Genomic DNA, 17,949 nt, shown 5'->3' with positions numbered 1-17,949 from the left:
TATTTTAGCAGACACTCTTATCCAAAACTACTTACAATTAGTGTATTCATCTTAAGATAGCTAGGAGAGACAGCAACACATCAATCATATCAAGTACATTTTCCCTCAACAAAGTATTTCTCAGCAAAGTCAGGGCTAGTTGGGGGGGGGGGGGGGGGGGGGGGGGGGGGGGGGGGGGGGGGGGCGTGAGAGAGAGTTATTTAAGATACTCCTCAAAGAGGTAAGGTTTCAGATGTTTTCGAAAGATGAGCAGGGACTCCGCTGTCCTGACATTATGGAGAAGCTTGTTCCACCATTGGGGTGCCAGGACAGAGAAGAGCTTCGAAGGTTGAACACAAGGTGGGCTGCGGCATGAACCAAACATAATCTGGTCCTGTTAGTTACCATTATAATCTCTATGTTGACACTGGTAGCCAATTTCAGGTTCATCAATGTTACCTGACAGGAGAACCATCCCTCCTGCGGGATAGTCGATTTTATTCCTTTTATGTCCTGTGAAGTAGCAACCATTGTACTTGTCAGATTTCAGCTGCATCACTAAGCACWCTGCAGTCTTCTTGTATTCGTCCTTGAGTTTAGGCTTTTGGATGGTTTGAGCATAACTATGCACTTGTGAATAAGTGAATGAAAGGTCTGTCACATGGATTCTTTCCTCTCAGAAAATAGAAGGGCAGATTACAATTTACAGTATGTATGGAATATGTTTGGTAAACTTAGATACATCTTTTGAGTATCACTTCTTGACAGTGCCAACCACTTTCAGGGTGAAAAGAGGAGAGGGTCTAGAACTGAGCCCTGGGGGACACCAGTAGTGAGAGCACGTGGTGCAGACACAGATTCTATCCACGCCACCTGGTAGAAGCAACCTGCCATTTAGGATGCAATCCAGGAGTGTGCAGAGCCTGAGCCTGAGAGGGTGGAGAGGAGGATCTGATGGTTCACGGTATATAACAACAGTCCAACCTTGTTTAGCATTATATAATCCAAATAAGGCATTATTCCACTATTTGTATCCATTTGTATCAGTTTCAATGGGGGACTCTATTTTGAAGGCAAACTGCAAATTCCACTATTGTGGCAAATCCTTATTGTGGCTAGCTTCACACAGGTTGAAAGCGCCACAAGACCTGGGATTGCTTCCAATTGTGGATCCACAAGGGTTGACCAGCACAGTCCATCTGAGATTGTCAAGCCATAGAGATAGATAGAGGACTCATTTTTATATCTGTGCCACTATAGAGTTTGTGACAGCATGGGCAGCGCCATTGAGGCTACAATCTATAGTAATCCACCCAGTTTACAACTTTAAAATGGCAGAAGCATTGTGGAAGCCCTCAATAAATCCTGCCTATTTCTACAAATTATCTTAAAATGTGATTTTATACCAACCTTAATCCTAACCTTAACCACACTGCTAATCTTATGCCTAACCTTAAATTAAGACCAAAAGCAAAAAAAAATACCCCCCCCCAAAATCACATTTTTACGATCTAGCCAATTTTTATACCCAATAGGGTCCAGCTACGACCTCATCTCTCAGAGCAGTCATCATCCCTATGCTGCCACCTACTGATCAAATCAAATTGTATTTGTCACATGCGCTGAATATAACGTAGACCTTACCGTGAAATGCTTACTTACAAGCTCTTAACCAACAATGCAGTTCAAGAGATAGAGTTAATCAAATATTTACTAAATAAACTGCAGTTAAAAAAATCTACGAATCAATCAAAAAGTAACACAAGAAATGTACATAACAATAACGAGGCTATATACAGGGGTTACCGGTACCGAGTCAATGTGCAGTTGGACAGGTTAGTCGAGGTGACTTGTAAAGTGACTATGCATAGATAAACTGCTGCTAATTGCTGTTTATTATGTAAATAGGGTTAATGTAAATAGTCCAGGTGGCCACTTCAGTCCCCGTCAACTTTAATGGGGGCCTGTTTGGCCCTCCTTTTCCTATAGTCCACGATCAACTCCTTTGTCTTGCTCACATTGAGAGAGAGGTTGTTGTCCTGGCACCACACTGCCAGGTCTCTGACCTCCTCCCTATAGGGTGTCTCATCGTTGTCGGTGATCAGGCCTACCACTGTTGTGTTGTAAGCAAACTTAATGGTGTTGGAGTCGTGCTTGGCCACGCAGTCGTGGGTGAACAGGGAGTACAGGAGAGGAATAATCACGCACCCCTGAGGGTGTTGAGGATCAGTGTGGCAGACGTGTTGTTGCCTACCCTTACCACCTGGGGGCGGCCTGTCAGGAAGTCCAGGATCCAGTTGCAGAGGGAGGTGTTTAGTCCCAGGGTCCTTAGCTTAGTGATGAGCTTTGTGGGCACTATGGTGTTGAATGCTGAGGTGTAGTCAATGAACAGCATTCTCACATAGGTGTTCCTTTTGTACAGGTGGGAAAGGGCAGTGTGGAGTGCGATGGAGATTGCATCATCTGTGGATCTGTTGGGGAAGTATGCAAATTGGAGTGGTTCTAGGGTTTCTGGCATGATGGTGTTGATGCCAAATCAAATAAAATCAAATGTATATATATAGCCCTTCTTACATCAGCTGATATCTCAAAGTGCTGTACAGAAACCCAGCCTAAAACCCCAAACAGCAAGCAATGCAGGTGTAGAAGCACTTGTGTGAGCCATGACCAGCCTTTCAAAGCACTTCATGGCGTACCGAGTGCTACGGGCGGTAATCCTTTACTGCCTAATATGGTATCTCTCAGTGCAGTGCATCTCTCAGATAAAGTGGGGGTTTCGAAAGGAACCAATAAGGAGAAGTGGGGGACTCAAGACGTCGTTTGGGTTATCTGACGTCAGTCATGGTCTGCAGAAATTAAATGAAGGAATATCAGTTATGCAACAACAACAAAAAATATTAACTCACTGTGAGTTGTCTTTGAACATTACCTTCAGGTAGCCGTGTACGTAATGTTACGTTTTTCGTAAATGTAAATGCTAGCTAACGTTAGCTACATTAARTTATTTAATCCTTATATGGTTCCTTTCGAAACGCCCACTCCTTTCGACATCCCCACTATTCCTGAGAGATGCKCTGCACTGAGCGTAGGTGGCAGCATATCAGTAGGTGACAGCATAGAGACAGACCCTGATGGATGACTGAGATAATGTCGCAACTGGCCCCCTCTCAATTTTGACTTTGTGGCTGTGCTAACTAGTGGAAACCAGCAGATCACCTCAATCAGCATTGAGCCCGGTGTAGAGGTCGAGGTAACCCTACTGACGCATATGCTGTTTTGTACTCCAAATCTGGAAACGGAAAATGTTTTACTTGCACGTGACTTCTATACAGAAACATTTTGTCGGATTCGGAAGCTGTCTGGGTTCACCACTCCTCAGACTCTAAAACACCACGGCGTCGCTTGGTGCGTGCTTTATCAGAAACACGATTTTACAGTTTGTTGACTACCTGTATTTACAATAAAATTACTGGATTTTATTAGCTAATTTAGCTYCATCCACTGACTTTGTGAAAAAAGCGACTGTTTACAAGATTGCAAGCCAGCGACCGACATAGCTATCCAGGTAACGTTAAGCGTGTCAGAGTTGGCTAGTTACTGCAGCTACTAACGTGAAGTTAGCTAGGTAACCTCCCACAACAGTATTTCTATTATTTTTAACACTTCGGGTAGTTATCTATTACATTTTCCATTGTCTTTGGGAATTGTTTAGTCTTTTATCAGCTTACTAACTAGCTAACGTTAGTCTGTTAGCTAAGTTAGRGGGGCAGTAACATCGGAGTTTAGTCGGCTAAAAGTGGGGCAGTAATGTTATTTGGCTTGATCTTACAGTTGGTTAGCCAGCTAGAAGTGTTAGCTAATGTCCAGTTGTCCAACTGAGTTAACAAAATGTGTGAACTCCTCATTTCAGATGCCGAGTCGAGTTAGCAACTTGAAGCGGCGAAAGGGGATGTGCACTGTTGCCTCAAGCGGTTTCCATCTCGAGGTGAAGAGTTCAGATAAGGTCGGTGAATGTTGTTTTTAGTTCTTCTCAGTTTTCATTTTACATTATGGATTACGCAAGAGTAAAGTACTAAAGTAAAAATACTTTAAAGTACTACTTTAGTACATTCCTAAAGAAAATAATGTACTTTTCACTCCATATATTTTCCCTGATACCCAAAAGTACTCGTTACAGTTTGAATGCTTAGCAGGACAGAACATGGTCCAATTCACAGTTACCAAGAGAACATCCCTACTGCCTATGATCTGGCGGACTCACTTAACACAAATACTTTGTTTGTAAGTGATGTCTGAGTGTTGGCATATGCCCCTGCCTATCCATACATAAAAATAATAATAATAGTGATCTGGCTTTCCTAATAAGGAATTAGAAATTATTCATACTTGTACTTTCGATATTTAAGTATATTTTAGCAATTCAAATCAAACTTTGTCACGTGCCGATTACAATAAGTGTAGACATTACTGTGAAATGCTTACCTACACGCCCTTAACCAACAGTGCAATTAGATTTACTTTTGATACTTAAGTATATTTAAAACCAAATACTTTTACTCAAGTAGTATTTTACTGGGTGACTTTTATTTGAGTCATTTTCTGTTAAGATATCTTTACTTTTACACAAGTTTGACAGTTGGGTACTTTTTCCACCACTGGGATTGTCATTAAGTGTCATGGAAGCCTGTTATTATTTTTAATAAGTTGTGTTTTGACTTTATAGAGTTCAGGGAAGAGGAGGCATGTTAAAAAAATGAAAATTGAAGACTCAAAAACAGAAATGCCCCTGAATGACTGGATGGTTGGTGGTTGTAGGGAGTCAACAACCATTTCTGAGAGGCTCAGCTATGACGGTTGCGAGAGGCCTGAAAAGACAAGTTGTGGAGCACCACCAGACCTGGAGGAATTGTGGGAGGGTAAAGAGAACGGTGTGCGATTGGAGTTGAATTACTGTCGAACAAACGGGTTGCCAGAGAAGATGGCGGATGACGAAACAGAAGAGGGTGTTGTGATTGACAAGAGCGTCTTCCTTGATGATGACAGTAACCAGGTTCTTCCTGTGGAAAAGTTCTTCGGAAACATGGAAGTTGTGCAGGTGAGACGAGATTTTTATAACAAGTGGTAGGTGTGATAAACAAGATCCTGGTCTGATGTTTGGAGCACAATGGCTGCGTTTTACACAGGCAGCCCAATTATTTAGATTTTTTTTCATAAAAAAAGCTATTTTTTTGGTGGGAAAAAGATCAGAATTGGGCTGCCTGTGTAAACGCAACCAATAACAGTTTCCATCCAACCTTTTTATGTGAGTAATTCTGCTTTCATGTGCTAGTCGGAACAAGAAAGCATGTGGCACGTGTATCACTATAACAGGTTAGCAAGTTGGACATTTCCGAGTTTCCTATTTCCGACAAGCGCGTGAAAGTCAGAACAGGCCTGATGGAAACGAATGTCGGTAAACTTCCCAAATGTCTACAAAACTAAATACGCTAGACAAGGTGGGATCTTTTTGTCTGTAAAATTAATTGTGAGAAATGGCAGCAAAAACTCATGTGTTGTACCCACTCTGGTCTTGGCATGTGCTCTCTAGCCAACAGCTCATAGATACAGTGCAGGTATAGTCTACATGATGAAATTATTATGGATAAGGGCGAGAATATTTTTATTTGTCAAGCATCGATCATGCCACCAGAATCCGACCCATCTATATTTATTGGAAAGGAGCATCAGGATCACTGTGCACTTTCATCACCTTGTGAAGTTCATCATAACTTATTTAATCTGTAGCCTAAAACTGCATGGTTTCCAGAGTTGTAGTGGGAGGATCACACACACCATAACATCGCGTGACTCCCAAGTTTACTTCGATATGATAGTTATTCTATCAATATTTCCACGGCCACTTCTTGCATAATTAATTTCACTGACAAAGATCCCACCATGTCAAACGAACAAATTCTGTCTGCATTTATAAAATTGTACCAAAATGTTGTTTCCATCACAGCTGTCGTGATCATCTTTTTATATGGTATGACTTTTTTCGCATAAAATCCTAATGGAAACATGGTTATTGACATGCTGTTATTTGCCTTGTAGGATTGTCCACGGAGATCTACGGCCACTTCGACCTTCAGCAGGAGGGAGCACAGGAGACGACAGTACTATGCCAAAGATGACAGTGATGAAGWGGGCTACACAGAAATGCATCAAGATGAAATAGTTGGCACTTAATTTACAGAAGTAACTCATTCCAATCAATGGGATGGAATAAAACTTGTCCTTAAACGACCTTAATGTCACAGTTGAGCCCGATAAAGTGGATTCGTTCAACAGAACCAGGGTATCAAGTTAATGTTTTGCCAGCATATACCCTAAAGTTATACATTTTTGTATTGATATTTGCACTAACAAAACTTCTCGCTTTTCAATTATCTATACTGTATATTGTTTAAATAGTACAGGTTAAGTGCTCATTTTTTTCTTTTTATTGTATCTTTTACAATATTGTTACTGAATGCCTTATGTATGCACAATATTTGTAGTCAAAGTTGCACTGCCAATACAAGGAAACTTAAATAAAGTTTCAATTACCTGTCTGCTGTTTTGTATTGTGCTATTGAAACTAAGCAGAACTTTATCACATAATTATCTAATTACACTTACAGGCGATGGAGCTGTGCTCAAATCAGCTGTAATCATCAAATCTGCTTGACTCCAACAATAGTAAAACCTTAAATATTTCAACCCCCCCACCCTATGCACTTGTGGAGCGCAGAGGATTTGACAGATGTAATCAATATGGTAATAGCTCCACCTAGCCCTCTGATAGGCTGGGTGGAAGTTTAACCATTTGCTTATACCAATCAAATCCTCTCAGATCACCAGGGGTGCATTCAGTAGTACAGAACAATGTTAAGCATTTCATTTCAACAGAAGCAGTATTGTTCTGAGCGAATAGTTGAACGGTGTCATTATGGTGGCCCAGAGAGCGACTGTACGGTGTGTGCGACACATTTTGCCATTTGAAATGGTCACATTCATATTGATCAGGTCACACCCACCAAATGTACCTCAAAGGCTGTTGAAGACTGGTGTGCGCTGTATTGGGGGAAACGTGTCGTTCAGTACAAACTGACACGCGACTATTGTTGCGACTAAATGTTGAATCGAACGGAACGTACCCCTGTGTGTAGGGCTCGGGACGATTTGCGATTGGTCCATTGACTATTACCTAAACAATAGCTCATGATGAAGTGCTTTAAAATCACTATCACAAAATTATCAATAAATAAGCTGTTCTGATTAGTAGCAGAAAACAATGTTCCCTGCCCATAATTACATTTAGTTATTTACCAGTTATCATGTGTCTTGCACTTCATCCGTTAGCTAGTTAATAAAGAAATACAAAATTCAAGAATAAACAGTAGAAAAACATATACCCTGCATCTTCACTTTAGAGAATCATTTGTTTGCCCTGTTTGTAAATTTTCCTTTTGTCACAGAGCAAGTCATGTGCACCTTTCTTATGGCATACAATATGTACCAGCTTCAGATTCTCCCGAGTAAACAGCAGCTTGTAAAAATAGTCCAGGTTTATGTTGGTGCTCTTGTGTTTCTGCAGTGCTTCCGCCAGGGTAGGAATGACTGTCCTCTTCTTTTCAATCCTGGGACAGAAAGAGATTTCAGTCTAGATTTGATCAAACTTGTCCTTAAACGACCTTAACAATTGCAATTGATAATCAAGCAAGCTTTTTTGTTACTGTTTACAAACAACTTTGAGCTTAACATTCTGAATATTTATAACCTTTYTTCACTAAACCCACCCGTGGTCCAAGTTCCAGGTGCTAAAGAGAATCCTGCTCTCTCGGTTTCCATAGGGGTTGATTGAGTGAAGGGACTTGCATTCATCATGGTCAAAAGCACCCTGAGGAAAGGAGAGAGATGGGAAAGGACACAGGCTGTAAGACAGGATGCTACTGAGCCAAACATGATCTGGTCCTGTTAGTTACCATTATAATCTCTATGCTGACACTGTTAGCCAATTTCGGGTTCATCAATGTTACCTGACAGGTGAACCATCCCTCCTGGGTGCATAGTCGATTTTGTTCCTTTTCTTTCCTGTTGAAGTAGCAACCATTGTACTTGTCAGATTTCAGCTGCATCACTAAGCACTCTGCAGTCTTCTTGTATTCGTCCTTGAGTTTAGGTTTTTGGATGGTTTGAGCATAACTATGCACCTGTGAATAAGAGAAAAGTCTGTCACGTGTATTCTTTCCTCTTAGAAAATAGGGCAGATTACAATTTACAGTATGTATGGAGTAGGCTTGTTATGAGGCACGGCTTTTGAGGATCACTTCTTGACAGTGCCAACCACTTTCAGCATAAAACCAAAGCATCAGTAATATACAGTGCCACCAGAAAGTATTCACACCCTTTTTTCCACATTGTTACAGCCGGGAATTTAAAATGTATTAAATTGAGATTGTTGCTGTCACTGTACCTCATGTCAAAGTGGAATTGTTTTAACGTTTTTTACAAATTAATTAAAAAGGAAAAGCTGAAATGTCTTGAGTCAAGAATTCAACCCCTTTCTTGCAGAAAGAGTTGCATGGACTGACTCTGTGCAATAGTGTTTAACATGATTTTTGAATGACTGCCTCATCTCTGTACCCCACACGTAAAATTATCTGTAAGGTCCCTCAGTCGAGCAGTGAATTTCAAACAGATTAAACCACAAAGACCAGGGAGGTTTTCCAATGCCTCGATAGATTACTTAAAAAAAAAAGCAGACATTGAATATTCCATGAGCCAGAGTTTAATGGCATAGAAGACTGAGGATGGATCAACAACATTGTAGTTACTCCACAATACTAACCTAAATGACAGAGTGAAAAGGAAGCCTGTACAGAATAKAAAAATATTCCAAAACATGCAACAAGGCACCAAAGTAATACTGCAAAAAATGTGGCAAAACAATTAACTTTTTGTCATGAATTCAAAGTGTTATGTTTGGGGCAAATACAATACATTCTCCATATTTTCAAGCATGGTGGTGGCTGCATCATGTAGGTATGGGTATGCTTGTAATCGTTAAGGACTGGGGAGTTTTTCAGGATAAAAAATAAATGGAAAGGAGCTAAGCACAGGCAAAATCCTAGAGGAAAGCCTGGTTCAGTCTGCTTTCCACCAGACACTAGGAGATTAAATCACCTTTCAGCAGGACAATAATGTAAAACACAAGGTCAAATCTACATGATTTGCTAACCAAAAAGCCAAATGTTCCTGAGTGGCCGAGTTACAGTTTGGACTTAAATCTACTTAAATCTATGGCAAGACCTGAAAATTATTTTCTAGCAATGATCAACAACCAACTTGGCAGAGCTTGAAGAATTCTGAAAAGAATAATGGGCAAATGCTGCACAATCCATGTGTGGAAAGCTCTTAAAGACTTGCCAGCTGGAATCGCTACCAAAGGTGCTTCTACAAAGTATTGACTTGTGAATACTTATGTAAATTTGATATTTCTGTATTACATTTGCCAACATTTCTAAAAACATGTTTTCACTTTGTCATTATAGGGTATTGTGTGTAGATGTATAAAAAAAATATTTAATCAATTTTGAATTCAAGCTGTAACACAATGTGTAATAAGTCAAGTGGTATGAATACTTTGAAGGCACTGTAGCTTCACCTCCTTCATGTATCCACGAATCCTGCTCTCACAGTTGTACTTCATGTAGGCCGATTTGGTCTTAAATCTGTCATCAATTCCTGAAAGCCCAAAAATAGAACGGTATAACCGTAAAGATACAGTTTGTTTCAGATTAAAAAAGAAAAATGTTCTTATATTTCTCCATCTTTCTTTTGGCTGCCACATCATTTCCTGCAGAATTTCTATCCATCCCAAGATTGAGGACTTGTTACCTTGGAACCAGTCTTCATCGTCTTCTCTGTTTTCAGTCTCAGAGCTGTCCTTCAAGTGCAGGAGCAGGTCCCCCAGGAATCTGCGTCTCTTTGGAGACCTCTCGTCTGAAAGAAGCAACTTAGCCGCATCAATCAGAAGATCTGAGTTCCTGTCGGTGTCCAGCAACCGGCCTATGTCGCAGACAACTGAAATAATCACAAATCATAACAGTTATTTTAATTGGTTCACAGAACAACCTCTTTTAACCTAAACATCCGAGTCATGGCACCCATGTAAACGACTGTATTTGAAGCCCAGATAGCCCCACTGGCAAGTATCACTGGCAGGCATGGTTAGGCTACTCAATATGTGAGCGTGGTTAACCGCTCTTCCTACAAGTGAAAGCAAGGCTATATTTCTATTACTTTTACAAAGGCATCCCTTTCAAATCAATCACCACAAGGTTATGCATATTTGTATAAGTGCATATTTAAGTTGGTATTGATATCATTTATTTACCATGCACAGCTACATAAAGTAGGTCCTAAACCCTATATGAATGTGCATGCCACCAAGTCTGAGGTTGTTAGTTGGCTAGTTACTATGTTTCTTTTTTACAGTCTTAGTTACTTTTAATGTTTCACTCACATCCGTTCCACCTCTCATCCATGGCAAGAAGGACAAGTTCAACATTGTCTGGAAGACTTCGGAAATAGTCCTCTGTCAATTCTGTTCCATCTTCATACAAGGAAATATGCGAACCGACGAGTGGAACCTAGAAGAAAATGATTCACATTATAATTTAAACAAAATAATTAACTTTCATTATCACCACTTCCTGGTTGCAAGTCTAGACCCGCTGTTATGGTCTGGTAGTAGCAGTAGAATGTGCTAAACATAGCAAGCTACTGGACGAAATCGTACCTGTAGAAGTTTACTCCCCTTTTTGAGAAGCTCTTTCAGACTTGTTGCAGCCACCCCATATTTTTTTGTATCATTCAGGCTTCTTATTTTGACAACTTGTTTTTTTCTTTGAAGTACAAACATTGCGCCTTTTCTTCTATGAAGACCAATGTACAGAAACACACAAAGAAACGATGCATGCTGCCAGCTACAGGATAGGTTGGGAAATTATCCAATATACTGCCATCTAGCGTTTTAGAACAGCACGTGCACACAGTTGACAGTGTCACTCAGCTGCTTCGAAAATATCCTGAAGCAGATGCAGATAAAAAGGTGAAGAGGATCTCAATTGTTATAGTACTTATATTCTGTATGTCAGGGGCCTGATTTTATAGGTAACTGTATCCTACTTGATTCTATTGTGTGGCCACATTATCCGTTCTTACAAATGTGCTCTCTAGGATGCAAGTTTTGGTCCAGAGTATAGACATATTTAGACCAGAGTTCAGACCATCAAGCTAAGCTTAGGCCCCCCCCCCCCCATCTGAGATATCTACTGCAGCCCTCACCCTCCACATACAACACCCATTCTGTCAGTCATTCTGTTAAAGGTRGCTGGTCTTTTCAGTTCGCTGCAGCTAGCGACTGAAATGAGCTGCAATAAACACTCAAAGTGGACAGTTTTATCTCAATCTCTTCATTTTAAAACTCAATCATGGACACTGACAGTTGTGGCTGCTTTGCGTGATGTATTGTTGTCTCTACCTTCTTGCCCTTTTTGCTGTTGTCTGTGCCCAATAATGTTTGTTCCATGTTTTGTGCTTCTGCCATGTTGTGTTGCTACCATGCTGTGTTGTCATGTGTTGCCGCTTTACTATATTGTTGTCTTAGGCGTCTCTATGTAGTGTTGTCTCTTGTTGTGATGTGTGTTTTGTCCTCTATTAATTCATTTAAAAAAAAATCCCAGTCCTCGTCCCCGCAGGAGGCCTTTTGCCTTTTGGTAGGCCGTCATTGTATGTACATAAGAATTTGTTCTTAACTGACTTGCCTAGTTAAATAAAGGTTAAATAAAATAAAACAGCTGGTGAGTGTGCTATGCGAGTTCTCCCCATTTCTCCTATTGGTGGCATTGGCCAGTGTATTTTAACAGTCAATCCCTAGGAAGATAGAAGATGATGTCCAATTGATTAGGATTTGTTATGGTCCTCCTCACCCTGACCACTGCAGTATACACAAGGCCGTACTTAAATCTAAATGGGTCTGTGGATGAGGGTAGTTTTGCACAGAGAATATAATGCCATGCAATGTCCAACGGTATGTATCCTTCCCAAACCAGAGGGTGGCGATATGGACACGTGCTGGTCTCCCGCTATCTCTTTAGTACATTTTGAACGAATAAGAAGAAAAGGCATAGCAACGTTAATATCACCGTAGTAACCGATGCCAAATTACGGGAGAAACCAATTTAGAGGGAACATAGGGTAATGTAACAATTTCATTCGGGTTATTTTGGTAATCCTGCATTTACATAATCCATTTTAAAATGAAAATCTTTAGTCTTTGAATATATCAGGCGATTTGATAAAATATGTTTTACTATTCATACATTCATTTAATTACCTTTTAAATCTTTACCCCCTTTTGAAAGTCAGCTATTTTGCTTCGCCTGTTGCCAACAAGCCTGGATAGCTAGGATTTAAAATAAGCGAGGGTAAACAGTGATTTTTATACAACTGCGCGACATTTTACTTGCTACAATTACAAGCATAGCTAGTTAGGGTAACAATCTTATTTTCTGAGGTTTGAGAATAGTGCAACGTTCGCTTTGGTATCTTAATGAACAAGTCCTAATGTTAGCTAACGTTACTTACTGATAGCAAACTCACCAAACCAAACCCACTAACTAGCAAGCTAGGTGTTGTTGTTTTAGCCAAATATAGCTAGCGAAATTTGACTTTGCTGTAGACTCGAAATATCCTCTCAATGACCGACGACTGGAAAGGACTGTTTGAGAGAGGACGGGTGATTCCTCCACACAGCCAGACTGTTCGACAGGCACAGGACTCATCCCACACCCATTCTCAAGGCTTCCAAATCATCCTGAAGCATCTTGATGGACCTCACATTCAACGGGTAGGCCTTTGCCTTATGTGCTTAAACCTGTTATCCGAAGAGTTAGCTAGCTAATGCCATTCTCAAGTTTGGTTCTAGCCCAGCCTGGTAGGTAGACAAACGTTAGTAGAGTTGCCAATGTTTAGCTAGGGACCCGTTTCTAATTGACTTCCAGTTACAAACATTTCTACTCCCCTCATCACTTAGGAGAAGGAAGGGGAGTCAGAAGGGAGTCGAAAGAGGGGACCAGTCAAGTACCAGCTGAGTGTTTCCCTGTTTGATACCAGCCACCAGCACTTCTTCGGGAGAACGTGGAAGAGCCCGCCCCAACAGATGAGTGGTCTCCACAGGGCAATGTTTAATGAGGTACACAACTGTTCTAGGGAAACACACAGTTAACATTGTCAACCACATTATCCTGAGTGGTTTTAGTATGATAAAGGAGTGGTTTACGCTGATACGCCCTGTTGACACTTTGTGCCTACTCCGTTGATACCTAAAGTCACTGGCCCTGTTTGAAGGCATCACATCTGTGATGCATTGTGAGCAAAGTGTGACTTACTGATCTACAATACAAATAATAAGTAATTATGTAAGCATGCAAGGTGGTTTGTAGATCAGTCAGTCGGGAGTCACCTGTAATGTCAAACAAGCCCACAGTCTTTCATTGGCTTCAGCTTTACGTGTTGTGTTGCCTTGACAGGCTTAAGAGGCCAGACCCAGTGCCCTATTCAATAAACTCGAGGAAYCCGTTTTAAGTTGATTGAATGTTCTCGCTGGAATATTTTTTTACTTCCATAACGATAGGCGGCTCTGGATTTGCTGAGGTACAAGAAAGCCAATCATTTGCGTTGGATTTGATTGATACCTTGTACTTATGCACCATAGACCGATGATAAGAAACAAACAACAACAAACGATTGATTCTCTGTGAATTACCAACAAAGCTGACTGCAGAACTGAAGGCAGTTGGGTAACATGTCAAAAAGTTAACTTTTTTTCTCATCTCTGGTACGAGAGCCTTAGTTTTTGAGCAGTTTGTACTAGTCCGTTCAAATTTGCAGGCACCAAAAGGGCATGGGCTAGGCCAATGGTTGTTTTTGGACTGGGCTAGAATGTCCAAAGAAAATGGAAGTGTCAAAAAAGGCTTCCATTGGTCAGTATTTACACCAGTTATGAGGAGTTTGTTCAAGGGAGAGCTGGCCCACAATTGCTAACATGCTGAATTTCTAACAACAAACATTCCCACAACTTTAGAGAACGTTCCTTTAGGAGTCTTTACCTAATGTTTTCATAGGAAATGGAGAGGCTACCCTCACGTATCTGAAAATACATGATGAATTGATGTTTACTGATCATGAAAAGCATGCAGTATGTTCTCTGAATATTCAACTCTGATAGAGCTAAATGTGGAATAATCGGAAATGTGTAGCTCGGACTAGGCTCTTCAAGAGGTGATGATATTAAAACCAAATAGTTAAAATGTGTTTAACAATCCCTTGAAAACGACATGTTTTAGCAGAGCTGAGGGTTTCCTTGCCCCCCAGCAGCCAAATCGAACYCTCTGCACCGTGTTGTGATGTTTTATTGACAAGGATTGTTTCCAAGAGACCATTCCCTTAATGTCAAACATAACTTACCCAGAACGTGTTTACCATGCTCTCAGAATATTCAATATCAATGTTCTAGACACGTTTCCTTGGAACGTTGCAAGAATATGKCAGTGTCCATTTTTCTGAGGGTTAGGTAAATATAGGTAATTATCAATAAAACATCACAATACGGTGCAGAGCGGTTGACTGTATAAATCAACATGCACAATGTAATAGGCATGCCAATTTCAGTCCATTTGGCTGCCGACTAACCAACACCCATTAACAGGTTAACAAACTGTTACATTTTGTTCCAAACAGTAAAATGACCAACATAAAATATTATGCATGGGAACAAGGAAAGGAGTTTTTTAATCAAGAGCTTTAAAAAAACATGCGACCATAGGGCTGTCCCCTATCAAAAAATATAAATCTTAGTCGACCAAAAGTCGTCTGTTCTTTTGACCAATCAATTGGTTGAAATTTGTAAATGTGTATTTCCATATATAGACACACCCTATGTGTTTTAAATAAAATCAACTACAGTGGCAAGAAAAAGTATGTGAACCCTTTGGAAATACCTGGATTTCTGCATATATTGGTCATAAAATGTTATCTGATCTTCATCTAGGTCACAATAGACAAACAGTCTGCTTAAATTAATAACACAAACAATTATACGTTTACATGTTTACACTCTTTTGGCAGCAATAACCTCAACCAAACGTTTTCTGTAGTTGCGGATCAGACCTGCACAACGGTCAAGAGGAATTTTGGACTATTCCTCTTTACAAAACTGTTTCAGTTTAGCAATATTCTTGGGATGTCTGGTGTGAACTGCTGTCTTGAGGTCATGCTACACCACTCAATCGGGTTGAGGTCAGGACTCTGACTGGGTGTATTTTCTTCTGTTGAAGCCATTCGGCTGTTGATTTACTTCTGTGTTTTGGGTCGTTGTCCTGTTGSATCACCCAACTTCTGTTGAGCTTCAATTGCAAAATGTCTTGATAAACTTGTGAATTCATTTTTTCCGTTGATGATAGCAAGCTGTCCAGGCCCTGAGGCATCAAAGCAGCTCCAAACCATGAGGCTCCCTCCACCATACTTTACAGTAGGGAGGAGGTTTTGATGTTGGTGTGCTGTGCCTTTTTTTCTCCACACATTGTGTGTTCTTTCCAAACAACTCAACTGTAGTTTCATCTGTCCACAGAATATTTTGCCAGTAGCGCTGTGGAACATCCACGTGCACTTTTGCAAACTTCAGACGTGCAGCAATGTTTTTTTCATTGGACAGCAGTGGCTTCTTCCATGGTGTCCTTCCATGAACACCATTCTTATTTAGTGTTTTACGTATTGTAGACTCGTCAGAGATGTTAGCATGTTCCAGAGATTTCTGTAAGCCTTTTGCTGACACTCTAGGATTCTTCTTAACCTCATTGAGCGTTCTGCGCTGTGGTCTTGCAGTCATCTTTGCAGGACGGCCACTCCTAGGGTGTAGCAACAGTGCTGAACTTTCTCTATTTATAGACAATTTGTCTTACCGGACTGATGAACATCAAGGCTTTTAGTGATACTTTTGTAACCCTTTCCAGCTTTATGCAATTCAACAATTCTTAATCTTAGGTCTTCTGCGATCTCTTTTGTTCAAGGCATGGTTCACGTCAGACAATGCTTCTTGTGAATAGCGAACTCAAATGTTGTGTTTTTTTTTTTTATAGGGCAAGGCAGCTCAAACCAACATCTCCAATCTCGTCTCATTGATTGAACTCTAGGTTAGCTGACTCCAATTAGCTTTTGGAGAAGTCAATAGCCTAGGGGTTCACATACATACTTTCCCCAACCTACAATGTGAATGTTTAAATGATGTATTCAATATAGACAAGAAAAATACACATTATTGTGTTATTAGTTTAAGCACACTGTMTGTCTATTATTGTGGCTTAGATGAAGATCAGATCAAATTTGATGACCAATTTATGCAGAAATCCAGTTAATTCCAAAGGGTTCACATACTTTTTCTTGCCACTGTATATGCATTGAGCTTGTCTGATGCTTTAAGTTCTCTTTTTGATGYAATAAAACAGGAATGACTCGAGGGAGCTAGAGAGCAAGATAACCAGAAGAAAAAACCTTAACCTGACCCGACCATTCTACTCCCACTCCTGCTGGCTTTCACAGGTTCTGCCATTACTCTCCTGAAGTAGCCGGTAATAGGCTACATGAGGAGTCGACAACCTTTCTCATGTGGAATGCCAATTTATCTTACTGTTTCTACCGATCTGTGTGCCAGTTAAGTTTTTCATATGCACATGTTGGTGGAACAGTTTAATTTAATTTAATGATAAAGTCTTCATACACTATATTTACAAAAGTATGTGGACACCCCTTCAAATTAGTAGATTCAGCTATTTCAGCCACACCCGTTGCTGACAGGTGTATAAAATCGAGCACACAGCTATGCCATAGACAAACATTGGCAGTAGAATGGCCCGTACTGTAGAACTCAGTGACTTTTAACGTGGCACTGTCATAGGATGCCACCTTTCCAAATTTCTTCCCTGCTAGAGCTGCCCCGGTCAACTGTAAGTGCTGTTATTGTGAAGTGGAAAGGAGCAACAACTGCTTAGCCYCGGAGTGGTAGGCCACACAAGCTCACAGAACAGGACCGCCGAGTGCTGAAGCGCGTATCAAGTGAAAATCATCTGTCCATGGTTGCAACACTCACTACCAAGTTCCAAACAGCTTCTGGAAGCAACGTCAGCACAATAACTGTTTGTCGGGAGCTTCATGAAATGGATTTCCATGTCCGAACGGCCGCACACAAGTCTAAGATCACCATCCACAATGCCAAGCGTCGGCTGGAGTGGTGTAAAGCTCTCCACCATTGGACTCTGGAGCAGTGGAAACATGTTCTCTGGAGTGATGAATTACGCTTTACCATCTGGCAGTCCAACGGACGAATCTGGGTTTGGCGAATGCCAGGAGAACGCTACCTGCCCCAATGCATGCATAGTGCCAACTGTAAAGCTTGGTGGAGGAGGAATAATTTGTCTGGGGCTGTTTTTCATAGTTCGGGCTAGGCTCTTCAGTTCCAGTGAAGGGTCATCTTTTTTTATTTCACGAGGTAGGCTAGTTGAGAACAAGTTCTCATTTGCAACTGCGACCTGGCCAAGATAAAGCAAAGCAGTTCGACACATACAACACAGCATTACACATGGAATAAACAAACATAAAATCTATATACAGAATGTGCAAATGAGGTAGGATAAGAGAGGTAAGGCAATAAATAGGCCATAGTGGCAAAGTAATTACAATATAGCAATTAAACACTGGAATGGTAGGATGTGCAGAAGATGAATGTGCAAGTTGAGATACTGGGGTGCAAAGGAGCAAGATAAATAAATACAGTATGGGGATGATGAAGAGTGGATGGGCTATTTACAGATGAGCTATGTACAGGTG

General features: G+C 40.7%; 3 protein-coding genes across 6 annotated transcripts in view; 2 read left to right on the top strand and 1 right to left on the bottom strand.

Annotated features, from left to right (window-relative positions):
- Positions 1 to 2,866: 2,866 nt before the first annotated feature.
- LOC111976963 (UPF0688 protein C1orf174 homolog) lies at positions 2,867 to 6,568 on the top strand. Of its 4 annotated transcripts, none has more exons than XM_024006167.1 (4): positions 2,867 to 2,886; positions 3,890 to 3,982; positions 4,703 to 5,074; positions 6,073 to 6,568. In XM_024006167.1, the coding sequence occupies exons 2-4, from the start codon at positions 3,890 to 3,892 to the stop codon at positions 6,205 to 6,207; spliced, it is 600 nt and encodes a 199-aa protein (XP_023861935.1). In that variant the 5' UTR covers positions 2,867 to 2,886; the 3' UTR covers positions 6,208 to 6,568. The 4 variants fall into 4 exon arrangements, with proteins under 4 accessions (XP_023861935.1, XP_023861932.1, XP_023861934.1 ...); XM_024006164.2 differs by lacking the exon at positions 2,867 to 2,886 and adding an exon at positions 3,116 to 3,544; XM_024006166.2 differs by lacking the exon at positions 2,867 to 2,886 and adding an exon at positions 3,151 to 3,229.
- Positions 6,569 to 6,943: 375 nt separating this feature from the next.
- On the bottom strand, positions 6,944 to 11,000 carry dffb (DNA fragmentation factor, beta polypeptide (caspase-activated DNase)). The gene is made up of 7 exons (XM_024006163.2): positions 10,805 to 11,000; positions 10,529 to 10,655; positions 9,901 to 10,086; positions 9,668 to 9,747; positions 8,040 to 8,213; positions 7,800 to 7,900; positions 6,944 to 7,640 (listed from the first exon to the last, which is right to left on the bottom strand). Exons 1-7 carry the CDS (start codon positions 10,925 to 10,927, stop codon positions 7,430 to 7,432), a joined length of 1,002 nt encoding a protein of 333 aa, XP_023861931.1. The 5' UTR covers positions 10,928 to 11,000; the 3' UTR covers positions 6,944 to 7,429.
- Positions 11,001 to 12,311: 1,311 nt separating this feature from the next.
- Positions 12,312 to 17,949, top strand: part of nphp4 (nephronophthisis 4) — a 217,666-nt gene continuing 212,028 nt past the window's right edge. The window contains exons 1-2 of the mRNA XM_070447926.1: positions 12,312 to 12,916; positions 13,103 to 13,261. Of these exons, the coding sequence (XP_070304027.1) occupies positions 12,767 to 12,916; positions 13,103 to 13,261 (309 nt within the window). The 5' untranslated portion in view covers positions 12,312 to 12,766. The remainder of the gene's footprint in view (positions 12,917 to 13,102; positions 13,262 to 17,949) is intronic.

Source organism: Salvelinus sp. IW2-2015, linkage group LG17 (assembly GCF_002910315.2).
Source record: "Salvelinus sp. IW2-2015 linkage group LG17, ASM291031v2, whole genome shotgun sequence".
In the NCBI taxonomy this organism is placed as follows: Eukaryota; Metazoa; Chordata; class Actinopteri; order Salmoniformes; family Salmonidae; genus Salvelinus; species Salvelinus sp. IW2-2015.
This window is presented reverse-complemented; position numbering and strand designations above follow the sequence as displayed.